Source organism: Chiloscyllium plagiosum, chromosome 4 (genome assembly GCF_004010195.1).
Source record: "Chiloscyllium plagiosum isolate BGI_BamShark_2017 chromosome 4, ASM401019v2, whole genome shotgun sequence".
NCBI lineage: Eukaryota > Metazoa > Chordata > Chondrichthyes > Orectolobiformes > Hemiscylliidae > Chiloscyllium > Chiloscyllium plagiosum.
In genome coordinates, this window is record NC_057713.1 from 19,550,454 (window position 1) to 19,570,079 (window position 19,626).

Sequence of the window (19,626 nt, forward strand, 5' to 3'; positions counted from 1 at the left end):
AAGAAACATAACTTCACAGTAAATTACCAATTGTGTTCTATTTGACAGTTGTAATTTGTACTGTCTGAGTTAAGAGGAAAATTGTAGTCCAGATAAAATGAGACTTTCACCTAGATGATATTTAACTGGTAAAGCTCCAGTGATGTTTCTCCTCCCCTTTCTCTCTCTTTGAAATAAGGACCTAATTTAAGATAGATGCAAAAGTCAAAGTTGGCAAATTCCTGTCACAGAAAGTGTAAGCCTTCATCTACCTCAAGGTTTGACCAGTCATCAGGCAAACATTCTTCCATACTCTCAAAGGTGATTAAACAAAAGACCAGGAATCATTCCAACTTTATAATGTTTCTGATTTAACTTCTGAAACACAGCATGCCACATGTGAATTAACTTCTGGGCAGGAATCCTTCCTTTGACAGAATGGATAGGTCATTCAGCGCCCAAGTTGGTTAGAGAACCCAGAGGTAGGAAGCTAATACCAATCCTCTGGGAAAGAGTGATGGGAAAATCCATCCACGGGACGTAAGATTCCCAAACAGAAAACTGGCTCTTCTTTCCAGCAGGAAGGAATTGGACATGATTGTGTCAGTGTATAATGTGGATTGGGGATTGGGACCATGAACATTTGCCAAGTTGGTTTTATTATGTACACATTCATTGTCTATACAGCACAGGAGTTGGGATGTCATGTTGAGGTTGTACAGGATGTTCGTGAAATCTGTTCTGAAGTACTCTGTCTAGTTTTGGTCACCCTGTTAAAGGCAGGTATCTTTTCCCTAGGGTGACGTATTTCAAGAGTGGGTGGGCATATTTTTAAGTTGTGAGGAGAAAGATTTAAAAAAGACGTAACGGGCGACATTTTACATTGAGAGTGGTATGAACATGTGGAATGAACTTCCAGAGGAAGTGACAGATGCGGGTACATTATAGTGTTGAAAAGACATTTGGATAAGTACATGAACAGGAAATGTTTAGAAGTGTATGGGTCAAGTGCAGGCAGTTGACACTAAATGAGTTTGGGATTATGGCTGGCATGGATTGGTTAGATTGAGGGTCTGCCTCCATACTGTTTGACTATATGACACTAAAAAACAAGCCTATAGTTTAGTCCCAGTCTCATGCACTGGGACCTGATCGTATCACATGCCTCCAAATATAAGTATTAATTCTGGTATAAACAAAACCCTCTGCCATTTCAATCATGAATGACTATTATGTATGAACATGGGCACAATACTCCAGATGCAATCTCACCAATATAACAGAAGCATTCAATTCCCCTTGCAATAAAGTAATAGATTCTCTTGGCTTTTCTGATTACTTTCCGTACGTGCATACTAACTTTCTATGATTTATGCACTAGGACATCCAGGTCTCTCTGCATTTCAGAGCACCACAACCTCACACCATTTAGATAATATGCTTCTTTTTTATTCTTTCTGCCAATTTCACACTTTCCCACATTGTACTCTATTTGCCAGATCTTTGCCCACTCAATTAGTTTATCTATATCCATTTGTAGATGCCTTCTGTCCTTATCACAATTCATTTTCCTACCTGCCACTGTATCATCAGCAAATTTAGCTACCATACCATTGATCCCTTCAACCATGCCATTTCTATAAGTTGTCAATAGGTGAGGCTCCAGCATTGACCCCTGTGGCAGACCATTCGTGACATTCTGTTAGTAGCCTGATAGCCAATGAATCTTCTATCCATGCCAATATGCCTAGGTCATGAGCTTTTATTTTTTATAATAACTTTGACATGGCACCTTAGCAAATGTTGTTTGGAAATCTAAAATCAATGTGCCCAAAGGTTCCCCTTTGTCTGCAGTGCAAGTTACTTCTTTAAAAAGTCCCAATTAATGAATTAAACCTGATTTCCCTGTGAGAAAACTATGTTAGCTCTGTCTACTTACCTTAAACACATCCAAGTGTCCTGTTATAATGACAATAATAGCTTCTAACACTTTCCTATGATGGAGGTTAAGCTAATGAGTCTATTGTTTCTGCCTCCTTCCCTTTTGAATAAAGGATTTGCATTAACTACTTTCCAATCTAAAGGACCATTCCCTGAATCTAATGAGTTTTGGAAAATTAAAACCAACACGTCAACTATCTCACGAGCTACGTTTTTTAAGAACCTAGAATGAATTCCATCTGGACATGGGGACTTGTCCACTCGCAGATCCAGACCTTCCTCAGTGCTAATTCTTTGGTAATTGTACTTTTCTTGAATTCCTTTCAATTCCTGATTCACATTTCTGGGATCCTACTTGTGCACGGTCACTAGTGAAGACCAATGTAAAATACCTGTTTAATCCATCTGTCTTTTTTTTATCCTCAATTCCTGTATTCATTTTCTCTTGGACTAACATTTACTTTGTTACTTTTCTTTTTGTTAAATATCTGAAGAAATGTTGCCTATCTTTTTATTTTTTTGGCAAATTTTCTCTCGTTCTCTAATTTGTGTCTCCTTATTAATCTTTTTAGTAATTCCTTGCTTTTTTTTAAAATCCAATCTTTCACCCTCTGCCATCAAGATAATTTGGTTGTTTAGTGTGCTGGCAATTAAGAAGAACTTTTTTCCTACAGTAGAATCAAGTTAAAACTTTGGTCCTTGCCAATGGGCAACTGTCTGATTGGCCATCAGATATTTTCTACTCACATTCTGAAAATCCACGCCAGCACCTGACTCCACAAGGAGCTTAGCTAGTTCTGTATCTCTCTTTCTGCAGCAAACGTGTAAGACAGTGTCACCATTATCCTGAAAAGCAAGCCAGAAAATTAGCTACAGTTTAATTCATTTCAAACATATGTGCTTAAAACTCATGGTACTGAATCCACTGATGGACTAACATCCATGTGATCATAAAAGCTCATGATTATGGAAACCTCTCATAAGAACAGAAATCTCTGGAAATGCTCAGCTTACCATGCAGCATTTGTGGAGACAGAAACAGGGTCAATGTTTCATGTCAATGAGCTTTAACATGTCAGCTCACTAGGATGTGCAGGAATCTGATTCTTGATTCAATTGGTAATGCATTGAATTGAATTGAATTGAATTTATTGTAACATGTACTGAGGCACAGTGAAAAGCTTTGTCTTAAATGCATCTACAGCATTTTAAATATTTGTTGAAGGTAACAGAAATAGCAATTCTGATAGGTGCAAAAGATGCTACTAATTTTTGCTAGAGTCCACAAAACCAGTTTGGACCCAGTGCAAGTCATGTGGACCAACAGACCAATACGACAGCAGTAACAGGAAACCTGCTGTGATTTTGCTTGTCATTAGGTAAAAAACACAGTTAACTGCACTAGATTCCTAGAAGAATAACACAAACAAGACAGAGGCTTTACTGTATTTCATACTAGAATTACAGGATGAGGAATAGAGCTGACAGTCTCTGGGGATAAACATACTTGGATCTGCTCTTGAAGTGCCAAATCAAGAGCTGAGTAGCAGTATGCAACTGGGAAACTCTTTCTTCGGCTAAATGATCTCCTTCTGCACTGTAAATCTCTTTCAGATTCTACATTTTCACATTAATTACTCAAGATCTAACATCTCTAGTTAAGATGAAAGACCATTAAGCAGGAATGTTAAACTGTTTCACTTCCCAGAAATGCTGTCTGACCAGCTGAATACTTGCACCATTTTCTGGTTTCGTTTCTGATTTTCAGCAATTGCGATATTTTAGTTGAGGTATTGAACAAACCACCACTCCCCTCAATCAGTTGGCAGCTTGAGAGCAGACTTTAGAAAAATGACCCAGCTGAAGTATGACAGAGCAAAATGTTCTATTGCATAACAGTAACCTTCAACAGTAAGAAGAAGCTTTTCACAGGATTCAGTAAAGAACGCACCTCACTACCGTAGAACCTGGAGTTTCAAATCTGAACAGAAAATGAGTTTGCACAAGCCAAGGTAATCTGAAAACAACTTGGGGTTTAGTTTTATCTTCAGCCTTTCCAAATTTATGTACTGGGTGCATGGACTAGGAAGTTGAATGTACAGGTCGTTTTGCTATAATGTGTGTTTCCTCAATACAAATTTGTTGTAACGCATTTGACGAATTGGTGACACTACTTGTAAAGCGTAAACTTTTAAAATGTGTGTTGGCTATAATACGAGAACATCGCCAACACTTTAAGCACTATTTCTAAAGCGCAATTTTTTGATAATGTGGGCTTGCACAAGAACACAACCATGAGGTTAAGGAGAACTGATCGTACTCATTCAACATTTTACTCCCTTTGATGACAAAAGCATTACTGTACACAGTTCCAAGTTAACAAGGCCCAATCCTTTGCTCACTTATACCTTCCTTTGGGTCCTGAGCTGCAGATCAGCGTTAACACTGAGCAGCTCCTTGCAGACTGCAATATTACCAACTTCGATGCTTAAGAACAGTGGGATGCAGCCATCCTATGGAAAGAAGAAAAGAAAGTGAAACAGCACTGCTGCCTCATAGCACCAGGGACCCGGGTTCCATTCAGTGCGGCTGTCTGTGTGGAGATTACATGTTCTCCAATGTCTGCGTGGGTTTCTTCCGGGTGCTACAGTTTCCTCCCACAGTGCACAGATGTGCAGATTAGGTGGATTAGCTGTGCTAAATTGCCCATAATGTATAGTTTAGATAGATTAGCAATATGAAATGTAGGGTTACAGGGATAGGGTAGAGGGGGTGAGTCTGGTTGTATGCTCTTTGAAGAGTTGGTGTGGACTTGTTGGACCGAATGGCCTGTTTCCACACTGCAGAGATCCTATGGAAAAGAACTCTAGTAAATTTATCAAACATGATTTCCCTTTCACACAATCATATTAACTCAGTTTGACTGGATTGAGTTTTTCAAAATATCCTGTTCTTTCTTCCTTAATAATGGATGCCGACATTTTCACAATGACAAATGTTGGTCTAATCAGCCTAAACTTTGCTGCTTTTTGTCTCCTTCCCTTTTTGAACAGGGCATCACATTAGCAGGTTTTACAACCTGCTGGAAATCTCCCAGAATCCAGAGAGTTCTGGAACATAAGCCAGTTAGCTTGATTTCAGTCATTGTGAAGATTATAGAGTCCATTTTAAGGAGGAGACTAGAAGAAGAGCTCATGCCCGAAACGTCAATTCTCCTGCTCCTTGGATGCTGCCTGACCTGCTGCGCTTTTCCAGCAACACATTTTCAGCTCTGATCTCCAGCATCTGCAGTCCTCACTTTCTCCTAGAGTATTTGCAAGTGTTGGTAAAGTAGAGCTCAGTCATTATGGTGTTGAAGGTGTATACTATAACTTTAAGAGAGAGTGAAAGTTGAAAAGCTGGCAAACCTGTCATGTGACTGACTTCAGGCACAGAGTGTGCTAGATAATTTGAAGATGTAACATTTGAGCTGTAGCTCTGATACTGAGTTGTTTACACAATAATTCGAATTTAACCAGTTTAATTTATGCCCCAAGATACTAAAACACAATTGAATTTGAATTTTACTGTTTTGACAACATCAAACCAAAGAGATAATCCAATGTTTTGGGTATAAAATGTCAGCATTTTGAACAGTTAGCCAGAGAGACTAAGAGTACCTACTGTCACACAGACTCTCCCCACTGACCCTCCTTCTAAAAAGTACCTTCTTCATATGAAGTATCTTTGCAGCAGAAGATTGAAGATGATCCAGAGGAAATCTACAGACAGAGGAAGTTCGACACCTGAAGATGGCCACTGGTTATGAAAACTGATTTGCTGTAAATTTTATAGGGGCTTTATCGGATCAGTATATTCTTATAGATAGGAGATAGATAACACATTTTCAGAGAAAGGAGGCTTACAGTCTAGATAATTGTTGTTTAATGTTCTCTTTTGGAGTTAAAGAATAAATTGTTAATTTTGTTTCTTTAAATATTAGAATTTGGGGTAGTTCTCTGTCACTCATAATTTAACAGATTACAAGATTGGGTGAGCTTTTCTATGTTTTTGGTTTAAATTAGCAGAAGGGTTTACCCTGCATTGTAACAATGGTTTCATCAAGGAGACGTCATGACTGACAAATCTGTTAGAATTCTTTGTGGAGGTAATGATCAAGTTAGACAAAGGAGAGACAATGGACACTATCTAGTTGGGTTTTCAGAAGGCCTCTGTCAGGGTGCCATACTAGAGGTGCTTAAATAAGAGACTATGGTGTTAGGGGCAAGGTACAGGATTGGCTGACTGACAGAAGGCAGAGAGTAGGGATAAAGGGGCCTTTTTTCAGGACTGCAGCCAGTGAGATTCCGTTAAAATCAATGTGAGGATAACAACTGTTCATGTTATATATTAATGATCTGGATGAAGAAATTGAGGGCATTATTGCTAGGTTTGCAGAAGACACAAAGATAGGTCGAGGGACATGCAGTGTTGAGGAGGTGGGGAGGTTGAAGAAAATCTTGGACAGGTTGGGAGAGTGGGCAAAGAAGTGGCAGATGGGCAAGCTTGAGATTATGCACTTTAGCAGGAGGAATAGAGGAGTTCATTATTTTCTAAATGGGAAGACTTTGGAATCTGAAGAACAAAGGGATTTAGGAGTCTAAATTGTCTTAACATGCAGGTTCAGTTGGCAGGTAGGAAGGCAACTGCAGTGTTAGCATTCATTTCAAGAGGGACTAGAATACAAGAGCAGAGATGTACACAACTCTGGTCAGACCACTTTTGAACATTGTGAGCAGTTTTGGGCCCTTTATCTAAGGAAGTAGGTGCTGGCATTGGAGTGTTCAGAGGAGGTTTTTAAGAATGATTTGGAAGATGAAGAGGTTGACATGTGAAGAATGGTTGAGGATTCTGGATCTGTACTTGATGGAGTTTAGAAGGATGTAGGGAGATCTCATTGAAAGTAACAGAATAGTGAGTGGTTAAATTGGATGTGGAGAAGATGTTTGCACTAGCAGGAAAGACTTGGATCCTAGGGCAAAGACTCAGAGTGAAGGGACGACCATTTAGAACTGAGATGAGGAGGAATTTCTTTAGCCAGAGAGTGGTGACTGTGTGGAACTCATTGTTGCAGAAGCCTATGGAGGCCTAGACTTTGAACGTCGCTAAGACAGAGCTAGATATGTTCTTGATGAGTAAGGGGATCAAGGATTATGGGGTGGAAGAAGGAGAATGGAATTAAGGATCATATCAGACATGATTGAATGGTGGAATAAATTCGACGGGGTGAATGGCTTAATTCTGCTCCTATATCTTATGGTCTAATATTTTGACCAATTACGTCCGTGATCCTTGCAGATAATTTTGTTCAACAGAGTGTTTGCTGACATTGACAATTCAACGACGCTCTCCTACGATATATTTCATTTTGTGAATGCGAAACTAAAAAGCCAGATTCAATCCGAAATCCACATTTAATCAATGATCCGGCTTGGTAACGTCACATTCAGTCACTACTCCGCTTGGTGACCCTGTACTCAATCAGTGATCCACTTGGTTACATCATATTCAATCAGTAATCCGCTTGGTGACCCCATATTCAATCAGTATTCCACCTGGTGACCCTGTATTCAATCATTAATCTGCTTGCTGACCCCATAATCAATCAGTGATCCACTTGGTAACACCATATTCAGTGATTCGCTTGGTGATACCATATTTAATCAGTGATCTGCTTCATGTCACCACATTCAATCAGAGATCCACTTGGTGGCACCACACTTAATCAGTGATCCACTTGGTGACACCAGACAATGATCTGGCTGGCCACCAAGTAACCATGAGATTAATAGTGCAAAGTTTGTCTGCAACCTGGGAAATGTTATCAGAGAGAATTCTCAGTTGTTCAATATCTTAATAAATAATCAAGAATTATAAGCACAAAGGCTACATTTGAAGATAATACAAAGCTAATGAATATCTAAAACCGGATAAGCTACAAGAGGACTTGTATAACAAAGTCAGCATTAAAGAAATCATGATAGGGCCTGCATAGTTAGCTATAACCACTAATAATGAAGACTGTCTGTAACCCACCTTATCTTGCACTAATCGAGCATCTTTGTTTGAGTATTTCAGCAGGGTCTGAACAATGTTAAGTGCACCACTGGGTCGACTAGCTGCAAAGTGTAGAGGTAACTGATCCTTGTGCTGAAAAACAAGGAATAATGCAGTGAGATAGGCATTGTCTATTCCTGAGGAAGCCATGGATACAATGACATTTTTACCACTTTATTTTCGTTTCTCATTGCCTGTGAAACAGAGCAGCACCTAAGGCCTGGTCCCCTTCAAAGCAATCTCTCTTCATAAAAATACAGAAGAACTCATTTAAGTAGAAACAGAAGGGTCTTACAGCTCACTCAAACAGACTTCTTTTGGTTTATTTGTCACTTCTTAATGAGGAGTAAAGGGATACAGATAAAGGAAAGTTGAACATCCACTAAAGGAATGAAATCTTGTAGAAACCTACCAAGCCCTAACAGGACTATACCGAGTGAATACAGTGAGGATGATCCCGATGACTGGGGAGTCCAGAACCAGGGTCATGGTTTATGGATATGGGGTTGGCCATTTAGGACTGAGGTGAGGAGAAGTTTCCTCGCCCAGAGAGGGATGAGCTTGTGGTTTCCATTGGTAGGAGAGACTAGGACCTGAGGGCACAGCTTTAGAGTAAAGGGAAGACCTTTTAGAACAGAGACAAGGAGAAACCTCTTGAGTCTGACAGTGTTGAATCTATAGAATGCATTGCCACAGAAGGCTGTGGAAGCCAGGTCATTAAATATATTTAAGACTGAGATAGGTAGGTTCTGGAGTATCAAGGGTTATGAGAAAGCAGTAGAATGGGGTTGAGAGACGTATCAGCCATGACTGAATGACAGAGCAGACTTAATGGGCTGAATTGCCCAATTTCTGCTCTTATGTCTCCTGGTCTTCTGGAACGTTCTGCCACAGAAAGCAGTTGAGGTCACAACCTTGTATGCTTTCATGATGGAGTTAAATATTGTTATTTGGGATAAAGAGGTCAAAAGATACAGGGAGAAAGGGAATTGGATGATCAGCCATGATCATGGTGAATGATGGAGAAGTCCCAAAGATCTAAATGGCCAACTCGTGCTCCTATTTTCTATGCTTTAGTAGATAGGGATTAATGGTATGGGTACACATAGCAATTAGATGGGAATAATGTTGGGAACTGGTTTGGGTACGGGGAGAGGGCATGCTGTGGTGTGAGGGGATAGTGTTGCGGAAAGGTGATGATGGAAGACAGCGACGCTAGTGAGGAAATTAGGATAAGGTGGAAGGGTGTTTCTGTGCAGAGCAGACCATTATTTCAGTGCGGGGGCCTCACTTGCTGGGAGAATAAGAGAAAAAATTAGTGAGAAACATAAACGAGAAACTAAGTCACTTATTGACAAATACAAAGTGAAAAAAATAGTTAAAAGGTGGTTGGACAGATTAGGAGCAAAAAGCAAAATGGAGGCTGAGTTTACATCACAAAGGAAGAGGCTCAAGTTAATGTCACAATAGAGAAGGGAGACAGATAAATTATTAGGAATAAATGGAAAAGGGGGTTTTGCATTGCTGAGAGAAATGGTAGAAGCTCTCTGCACGTTTCAATCTTCCTGAGACACAGTAATGGTGCCTCAGGACTGAAGGATTGTAAATGTGCCAACCCTATTGAAGGAAGGGAAAAGGATGATCAGTGCAATGTGGGCAAGCTGAGAGTGGCCATTAATCAGCACCAAAACCATTCTCACTTGAAGAAATATGAGTGAAGTAAAGGACAGCCGGTATATTGGCTAAAGGCATTTTGTGTCTGACAATCTAATAGAGCTGATTGATGAGGCTATAATAAGGGCTATGAGAATATTGACATTGCTGCCATATACATGGACTTCCAGAAGATTTTTGACAAAGTATTGTGTAAAGGGGTCATTCAGAAAAACATAACCATATGAAATTTAGGGGACCAGTGGTAACTTGTGTGCGTAATTGGTTTAGGGATAGGAAACAGCAAGTAATGAGGATGGTTGAAGAGAACTACACAGTAACTGGTACTCAAGACAGAAAAAATCTCATTTATATGGTGTCTCTCTCAACCACAGATCATTCCAAGGCTCTTTAACTGACAATGAAATGTAAATAATGTTGGAATATAAAAACACAGTAACCAATATGTGCAGAGCAAGCTTCCACAAACAGCACCGTGATAATGACTAGTTAATATGTTTATTGTCATTTTGGTTGAAAGACATATATTAGTCAAGACTTCAGGAATTAGTCTTCCTCAAAATAGTAAATTGGGGCCTTTTACATTCATTCAAAAGAGCACTCATTTCATCAAAAAAATCAGATTAGGTTTATTAAGATGATTACTATGGCTACTACTATTGCATTTTTTGTTATACATAAATACCTTGCACTTGGATGTAGAGAGTACAACTTTGAAGCTTGCACATGGTATACAACGTGATTACTAAATAATGTACAAAAATGGCAGACTGTAGGCATAAGCTTCTGAAATGGGCAGAGACCTGGACAATCCAAGTGAAAGTTGAATGTGAATCAATATAATTCAGGTATGCTGGGAGTGACCATTATCAAGCACCAACATCATTCTCATTTGAAGTGTGAATGGTGATCTTTGGAAGGAACAACATGGAGAGGCAATATAATCCAAATGCTTATTATTTTAAAAGGGTTCGGGGATACATGCATCTCTAAAAGTGGTGAAGAAAGATCATAACACAGAAACATAGAAAATAGATGCAGAAGTAGGCCATTCAGCCCTTCGAGCCTGCACCACCATTTAATATAATCATGGCTGATCATGCCATTTCAGTATCCCATTCTCACTTTCTCTCTATACCCCTTGATCCATTTAGCCACAAGCTCCCACTTGAATATATCTAACAACCTGGCCCCAGCAGCTTCCTGTGAAAGTGAATTCGACAGGCTCATAACTCTGAGTGAAGAAATTCTTCCTTATTTCAGTCCTGAATGGCTTACCCCTTATTCTTAGACTGGGATCCATAGTTCTGGAGTTTTCCAACATTGGGAACATTCTCCCTGTATGTAGCCTGTCCAGTCCCTTCAGATTTTATATGTTTCTGTGAGATCCCCCCTCATTCTTCTAAATTCCAGTGAGTATGAGTCGATCAGACTTTCTTCATATGTCAGTACTGCCATCTGGGGAATCAGCCTAGTGAACCTTTCCTGGTCTCCCACAATAGCAAGAATATCTTTCGTCAGACTAGGAGACCAAAACTGCACGCATTACTCAAGGTGTGGCCTCACCAAGGCCCTGTATAACTGCAGCAAGACATCCCTCCTCCTATACTCAAATCCTCTCACTATGAAGGCCAGTATGCCATTAGCTTTCCATAAGGAAGCTAAGAAAGGATACAGTGCATTGGGCTTTACAAACAGAGATATTAGAACACAAGGTTCTGGTAAGGCTTTCATTGTTGTGTTTGGTTCTAGGTGCTGCACTTTTGGAATGAAACTAAAACCATGGAAAAGGTGCAAAGGGGATTACTTTTTTCATGTGAGCCCAGAACCAGAAGTAATTACTTAGCATAATGTATCAAATGCTCCAAAGAAGACAATTGTTTATAGACAGTGAAGGGCACTGTTGGTCAGTTGAATGTCTTTTCAATTCTGGAACCTATTTCTGGAACCAAGCCAAAAAAGTGGGAGTCTACCATTGGCTGTTTGAAAGAGTCTTCATAAAGAAACATGCATCTTCAACCCTGCTCCCAGTGGATGTGAGTCCATAATACAAAATGGCTCCTAATTTGGGACCAATTTCATGATGTCATTCAAAGGCAATAATGTATTTTGTGTAGTAAATAGAAATAGCTACAGTAAGCATCAGGATTAACTAGAGACAGATTTATTTTGTAGCAACTTGTGCTCTACTTAACCTCGGGAATGTTCATGCTGTTTGATGTTCTGGAGCAAGTATTAAAATGCCTTGCTCTCCTAAACACAAAAATGTATCCCATCAACCAAAAAAGAAAAAATGTAGATAATAGGGATCCTCGCTGCATGCAAGACCTTATAAGGTAGTAATGCCTTGCCTACATCATAATGAGGGTTAAACACACCATGTTGTAAATCCCTACAAGGCAGTGAAAGCTCACAAAAACCAACACATCATAATAGATGCCTCATATTATAAGCTGTGAAAAATATCAAAACATCAAAAAAAAAGAAAACAAAAACTGCGAAACCAGAAGTAAAGGTGAGACACAATAATGCCGAGCTGTAAGCCACCACCACAAGAAAACTGTTTTTTACGAAGACGGCACTTACGCCGCCTACATGTTGCCAAAAGGGATAGATCAAAAACATATCGAAGGAGACGTCATATCAGAAGATTACCAAAAAGGAGAAGAAGAAGAAGACGTTGTTAAAATTGGAAATATGTCAGACTTCGGCTACCATCGAGAAACATTAATGATTTTGTGAAGAAAATGTCACTGTCTGTAATAAGATCATCTCTGGAAACGGTTTTCTTGCTGCATAATATTCCGCAGCCATTTGAATAAACTCCAAATAAACATTGTGTTCCTTGTTTTCAATTTTTTTAGTCTATTTTCTTTACTAATCCATAAAGTAATTTACTAATCCATTGCCGTAAATGTTTTCCTTTCAATACTCCTGGCAAACTCTGGGTCGACCACATTCAGCTCCTGAAGGGACCAATCTCAAAAAAAATCAATATCAGTCATCGAGTAATAGGAAGGAGACCAGAATTGCACACAATTTTCCAACAGTGGCCTAACCAATGTTCTGTATAGCCGCAACATGACCTCCCAACTCCTGTACTCAATACTCTGACCAATAAAGGAAAGCATGCCTTCTTCACTATCCTATCTACCTGCGACTCCACGACTCCACTTTGGGGAAGAAGTGCCAAGAATTGTGTTTGCCACTTGATTGCTTTCCAATGCCATTCACTGGGAAAGTACACTGGGAATGTTAAATAAGTTGTGGCATTAATGCTCGGCCTTTGTTCAATCAGCCTGATGTGAGTTGATTCTGCTGGATCTGCAGTGAATGGGGACAGACATGTTTAACCACACCATCAACCTCTCCCTGCACCTTTTCCGATCAGCAATCCTTAAAATCAATCAGTATCCATCTTTTCTGCAATTAAGACCTGAGTGGCAGCTGCAAGGATTTCCCACCTTCTGGCATTTAACAAAAGGACCTGTGCAAATAGTTTCAAACAAAAATATGCACAGACTCACTGGGGGAAAAAAAAATGTTTTTGACTAACTGGCTGGAATGAAAGCAGTTATTGCTCTTCCCCAACAGATTAACATCTAAACAAATCTTCACTTTTTATTCAAAGGGATGGGGGTGTCTCACTCCCAGCATATGTTACCTGTCCCTAATTGTCCTTGACTCTTCTTTCCCCCAGAAGATAGGATAATGAAGAAGGCATTTGATATGCTTTCCTTTATTGGTCAGAAATCAGAGTATTGAGTACAGGAGTTGGGAGGTCATGTTACGGCTTACAGGACATTGGCTAGGCCACTTTTGGAAAGTTGTGTGCAATTCTGGTCTCCTTCCTACAGGAAAGATGTTGTGAAACTTGAAAGGGTTCAGAAATGACTTACAAGGGTGTTGCCAGGGTTGGAGGATTTGAACTGAGTAGGCCATTTCAGAGGGCAGTTGAGTCAGCCACCACATATAGGTTGAAAATGTGTTGCTGGAAAAGCGCAGCAGGTCAGGCAGCATCCAAGGAACAGGAGAATCGACGTTTCGGGCATAAGCCCTTCTTCTGAAATTTTTTCTGAAAAACATTCCTGAAGAAGGGCTTATGCCCGAAACGTCGATTCTCCTGTTCCTTGGATGCTGCCTGACCTGCTGCGCTTTTCCAGCAACACATTTTCAGCTCTGATCTCCACCATCTGCAGTCCTCACTTTCTCCACCACATATAGGTTGTCATGTAAAAACAGATAATATTCCCAAATGAAGATTAGTGAACCAAATTATTTTTACAAGCAATGATATTTGTCATAATTGCCATCACTGAGACTAATTACCTCAACCTGGAGCAGTTTTCAGGGTTGCACAGTGGCTCAGTGGTTAGCATTGCTACCTCATAGTACCAGGGACCTGGGTTCCATTCAACCTTTGGGAAATTGCACATTCTTCTCCCAGTGTCGGCGTGGGTTCCTCTGGGTGCTCCAGTTTCCTCCCACAATCGGAAAATGTGCAGATGAGATGAATTGGCCATGGTAAATTGCCAATAGTGTTCAGGGATATGCAGACTAGGTGGATTAGCCATGGGAAATGCAGGATTATAGGGGTTGTGGTGGATCTGGGAGGGATGTTCTTTGGCTGGGTTGACGTGCACTCAATGGGCTGAAAGGTTTGCTTCGAGAGTGTGTTGCTAGAAAAGCACAGCAGGTCAGGCAGCATCCTCAGGAAAGGTGATGAAGGGCTCCGGCCTGAAACGTCGATTTTCCTGCTCTTCAGATGCTGCCTGACCTCCTGTGCTTTTCCATCAACATACTCTCGACTCTGATCTCCAGCATCTGCAGTCCTCACTGTCTCCCTGAAGGGTTTGCTTCCACAATGCAGGGATTCCATGATCGTAATTCCATAATTCAGGTTTATTCATTGAACTTAAATTCCCTGAATTACGGTAGTGAGATTTGAACCTGTGTTCACAGCACTAGCCTGGGCCCTTGATTATTAGTTCAGTGACTAATACTGTCACTATGCTACCATTTAGGAACACTCAGCTTATTAAACTTGCTTCACCATTTAATATGGTCATGTCTGTCTGAACACCAGTTTTACCCACACTGTGCCCATAACCCTTTATAGGGAAATGGTTAATATAACAACACTGTTTAAGAAGGGAGGGAGGCGGAAGGCAGTAAGTTATAGCCTGTTTAGCCTGACATCAGTTGTTTGTAAAATTTTAGAGTCCATTATTAAGAATGAACTTGCGAAGTACTTGGAAGTGCATTCTAAAATATGACTGAGTCAGCACAGCTTCATTCGGAGAAGGGCTGATGAAGGGCTTTTGCCCAAAACGTCGATTTTACTGGTCCTCGGATGCTGCCTGAACTGCTGTGCTCTTCCAGCACCACTAATCCAGAATCTGGTTTCCAGCATCTGCAGTCATTGTTTTTACCTTCATTCAGAGAAGGTCATGCCTGACAAATGGATTTCCAGAAAGCCTTTGAAAAGATGCCTCACTCCATGGAGTTCAGGGTAAGGCCCTAGCAATGGATAGAGGATTGACTGACTGGCAGATGTAGGGTATGGGAATAAATATATCCTTTTCAGAGTGGAGTTCCATTGGGGTCATTAATAATTTGGACAAAGGAACTGAGGGAACTGCTGCGACATTTGCAAATAACTCAAGGGTAGGTGGAGGGACAGGTAGTGTTGAATAAGTTGGGAGGCTGCAGAAGGGCAGGCTTGGGGAGTTGGCAAATAAATGGCAGATGGAATACAATATGGGAAACTGTGAGGTTTTGCACTTCAGTAGGAAGAATTGAGGTGTAGACTATTTTCAAAATGGAGAACGGCTTTGAAATTCCAAAGCACAAAGGAACATAGGATTCTCTTAAGGTTAATATGCAAGTTCAGGTGTAAGGAAGGTAAATGCGATGTTAAGATTCATTTTGAGAGGGCTACAACAGAACAGCAGGGATATATTGCTAATGCCTTAAAAATCTGTGGTCAGACCGCACTTGGAATATTGTGAGCACTTTTGGGCCCGAGATTGGCAATGAGAGGAGGTCCAGAGGAGGTTCGCAAGAATGATCCAGGAAGGGAGGGCTTGTCATATGAAGTGCATTTGAGGTTTTTAGCAATGGAGTTTAGAAGGATGGGGAAGGGCTCTGATTGAAACGTGCAGCATACTGAGGCCTGGGTAGAATGGAGAAGATGTTTCCACTAGCAGGTGAGTCTAGGATCCGAGGGTACAGCCTCAGAGTGAAGGGAAGACCTTCTGGAACTGAAATGAGAAATTTCTTCAGCCAGAGGGTGGCTAATGTGGGGGACTCATTGCCACAGAAGGCTGTGGAGGACAAGTAAGTAAGACAGAGATTAGATTAGATTAGATTAGATTCCCTACAGTGTGGAAACAGGCCCTTCGGCCCAACAAGTCCACACCGACCCTCCAAAGAGTAACCCACCCAGTTCCATTTCCCTCTGAAAGATGCATCTATCACTAGATAGATAGATGTTTGATTAGTAAGGGGATCAAGGGTTGCAGGGGTTGAGAAACATATTGGCAGAGCAGACCTAATGTGGTGAATGGCTTAATTCTGCTATATCCTATACTGTATGGTCTTATTATCTTGGTAAAATCATAAGTTGATTAGAGACAAGGACTGTTATCATGATATTATGACAGGCTCCTTAGGCACCACTTTCCAAACTCAAACCCACAGCCACTTGCAAGGATGGGGTATTGGATACAAGGGGACACCAGCCCCTAGGTTCCCCTCTAAACCTCTCAGCATCTAGATTTGAAAATATATCATCATCACTTCAGTATCACTAGGTAACTCCTGTAACTCCCTCCATAACCGCTTTGTGGGTCTACCCACAATAAATATACCACAGCAGTTCTAGATGGCAATTCAGCACCACATTTTCAAGGACAACTAGGGATGGACACTAAACGTTAGCAAAGCCAGTGATACCCATATCCCATGAGTGTATAAAATAAATCATGTTAAAACCAATCATGTCAACATGTTCTTCTGACCTCTCCCCAAATACATCACAAAACCTCAATACAAAGAGGACAATATTGTAGATAGCAAGTTGTAAAGATCAATGGAATTTGAGGAAAAAACTCTGAAAGTTTGAGATACAATGGCCCAAAACTTCATCGAATCATAGAATTTTACATACAGAAGGAGGGCATTTGACCCATCATGTCTGCAAAGGCTCCTGAGGGTCACCTAGCTCGTCCCATTTTCAAGCCCCATCTCCGTAATCCTCTAAATTCATCACTTTCAAATATGTATCTGGCTCTTTTGAAACCTTCTATGAAATCTGCTTCCAACATTCTCTCAGCAGTGCATTCGAAATCCTGAGAACTCTCTGAGTAAAGAGCGCTCTTGCTCATAATCTTAAATTGTGACCCCTAGTTACTGACATATCAACTAGTGGAATTTACCCTATCAAAATTGTTCATAATTTTGAACAATTATATAAGGTCACTTCTTAATCTTCTCTGCTCTAAGGAGAATAAGCCCAACCCTCTAACCTTTCCTTATAACTAAAATCCCTCAGTCCTGGTTCATTCTAGTAAATCTCCTTTGCACTCTCTCCAGGGCTTTAACATCCTTCCTTAAATAAGGTGGCCAGAATTGAACACAATACTCTATGTGTTGTCTGACCAATGATTTGTAGAGATATAGTTTCCCGCTACTGATGCCAAGCTGACAGGTTTGTAGTTTCCTGGGTTATCCATTGCCCCTGGGAAACAATTTGCTGGGAAAATAATGTTGAGTTTACATTTCATCTGTAGACCATCAATAAGCCAGAGACTTTCATCAAGGGGCTGATGCTTAGAGCAGAATGTTTAGATCTTGATGTGTGTAAGAATTAAAGTTGGCCAAAAAACACCTGCTGCCTGCCATTGTACAGTGTGACATCAATGTTTAAGGTGTTGGCCATTTTACTCAGGAAAGTAGTCCCCTACATCACTGAGATTGATGCTAATCAATCCAATTAATGTTTGCATTGCCAACTCTTTAGGGTGAGTTTGGGAGCTCAGTGCTTGGATTGCAAGCTAGCTCATGGACTGATGCAAAGAGGGGTTTGTCATCACCACGCTGTCAAAAGGGGAGTGCTGCTGAAATGGGCACCCATCCACTGGAACATTGGTGATACTGGGTGTACACTGGGTATGGGGACAGTGGACACATTCCAGGCACTCTGCTGGGATGGCAGGATTGATGTATGAAGAGAGACTCAAACACTTAGGACTATATTGACTGGAGTTCACAAGAATGAGGCGGAATCTCATGGAAACCCACACAACCCGAATGGACTAGACACAAGAAATGCAGGAAGGATATCCCTGATTGCCAGTGAGTCCAGAACCAGCAGGCACAGCCTATTGGGTTGGCCATGTAAGATTGAGAAGATGAGAAATTTCTTTACCCAGAGATTGGCAGCCTGTAGAATTCTCTGACATCAGGAACAACCCTGCTCCATTGTTTACTAAGATTGTGCATTGAGGTCAGACACATTGCCTGTAATGAGGGATTATTGCTTATTAATGTTCTTATTAACTGCACTTTTGGCTGATTAATACACGGCTTTCTATCGTACTTGGGGTGAGAGGAGGAGGTGTGTGTGTGTGGTCCATCATCGACCTACTTGGCCCAGTTACAGTCCTGATATATCTGACTCTACTCTAGGGAGTGAACAGCAGTGCAGTGCATCTGCTAGGGCCATCACATTTATCAGAGGGGCTGCAGCTAATCAGTTGGGAAGCTGCCAACACACAGTCAGGGATTTGGTCAGTCCATTCGATGGATTGTCTGTTGGTCAGAGGTTGGAGCACATATAGCCTGGGAGTCCGTGCATTGAGTGGCTATGGGTGATCATTGCCAAAATAACATGGTGCATTCAAAGCTGGGAGTGGGGGAAGCAGAGACATGTTGAGCTGGGGGCAAGAATAATGACCGCGGATATGTGGAACAGTGTAACAGGAGGTGGACTAGAGATTCAAACAAAACAAAACAAAATAGAAATAGCATGAGAAACTCAACAGGTCTAGCAGTATCTGTGGAGGGAGAAACCAGGTAGTGAACACCACCATGGTCTTCGATGGACATTCACACATCAGCAAGGTAGAAAATTGGAGGCAAAGTGCAATGTGGTAAGCCTTCACATTGGGGAGCATTGGGTCAAATGGGCTGTCCCAATTGTGCAATGTTAAAGGGCATGTGGAGATTCTTGTGGGGTGGTGGCTAATCTGGTGACCATGCAGAATCTGGTTCTGATGAGCTTTATTCTCTGTCATCATTTCCTGCTCACTGGACGCTAAGACAAGTGGAAGATGGATGGGTGAACACCCAGAGTGCAAGTCATTGGTTGTTAATAGGTGAAAAAGTATGCTTGGTCTCTAGGACATTAAAGGGGCAAATACATCAAACAGAGACTTGCAAAATGTGGCTTATTGATGGGTCTTTACAGCATTTGGCTTTGACTACAGCACCTTATGGGTCTATATTAAGGTCATAGGAAGGACTGAGTAGATACCTCTCCAAGATATATCCCTTGTCCTCCATAGCTGGGCAAAGACATTTAACAAGGAGACAGTAAGGTCTATAGATGCTGGAGATCAGAGTCGAGAATGTGTTGCTGGAAAAGCACAGCAGGTCAGACAGCATCCGAGGAGCAGGAAAATCGACATTTCGGGCCGGAGCCCTTCATCAGGAATGAGCTCAGGAATCAGTGATGAAGGCTCTGGCCTGAAACGTTGATTTTCCTGCTCCTCGGATGCTGCCTGACCTGCTGTGCTTTTCCAGCAACACACTCTCAACAAAAACATTTAACAGTATCACGGTGTCGGTGAGGAGACTGTGATTCTTGCCCTCACTGCCATGAATGGAGAATCTGCCCTTACTTCCAGGGTCATCAGCAGGTAATTGAGATGT

General features: G+C 41.1%; 1 protein-coding gene across 1 annotated transcript in view; it reads right to left on the reverse strand.

The window, feature by feature from the left end:
* The window catches only part of trpn1 (transient receptor potential cation channel, subfamily N, member 1), a 221,600-nt gene that overhangs the window by 117,492 nt on the left and 84,482 nt on the right, over positions 1–19,626 (reverse strand). Inside the window, exons 4-6 of the mRNA XM_043687825.1 lie at positions 7,996–8,109; positions 4,329–4,433; positions 2,668–2,766 (exon numbers count right to left, since the gene is read on the reverse strand). Coding sequence (XP_043543760.1) covers positions 2,668–2,766; positions 4,329–4,433; positions 7,996–8,109 — 318 coding nt within the window. The remainder of the gene's footprint in view (positions 1–2,667; positions 2,767–4,328; positions 4,434–7,995; positions 8,110–19,626) is intronic.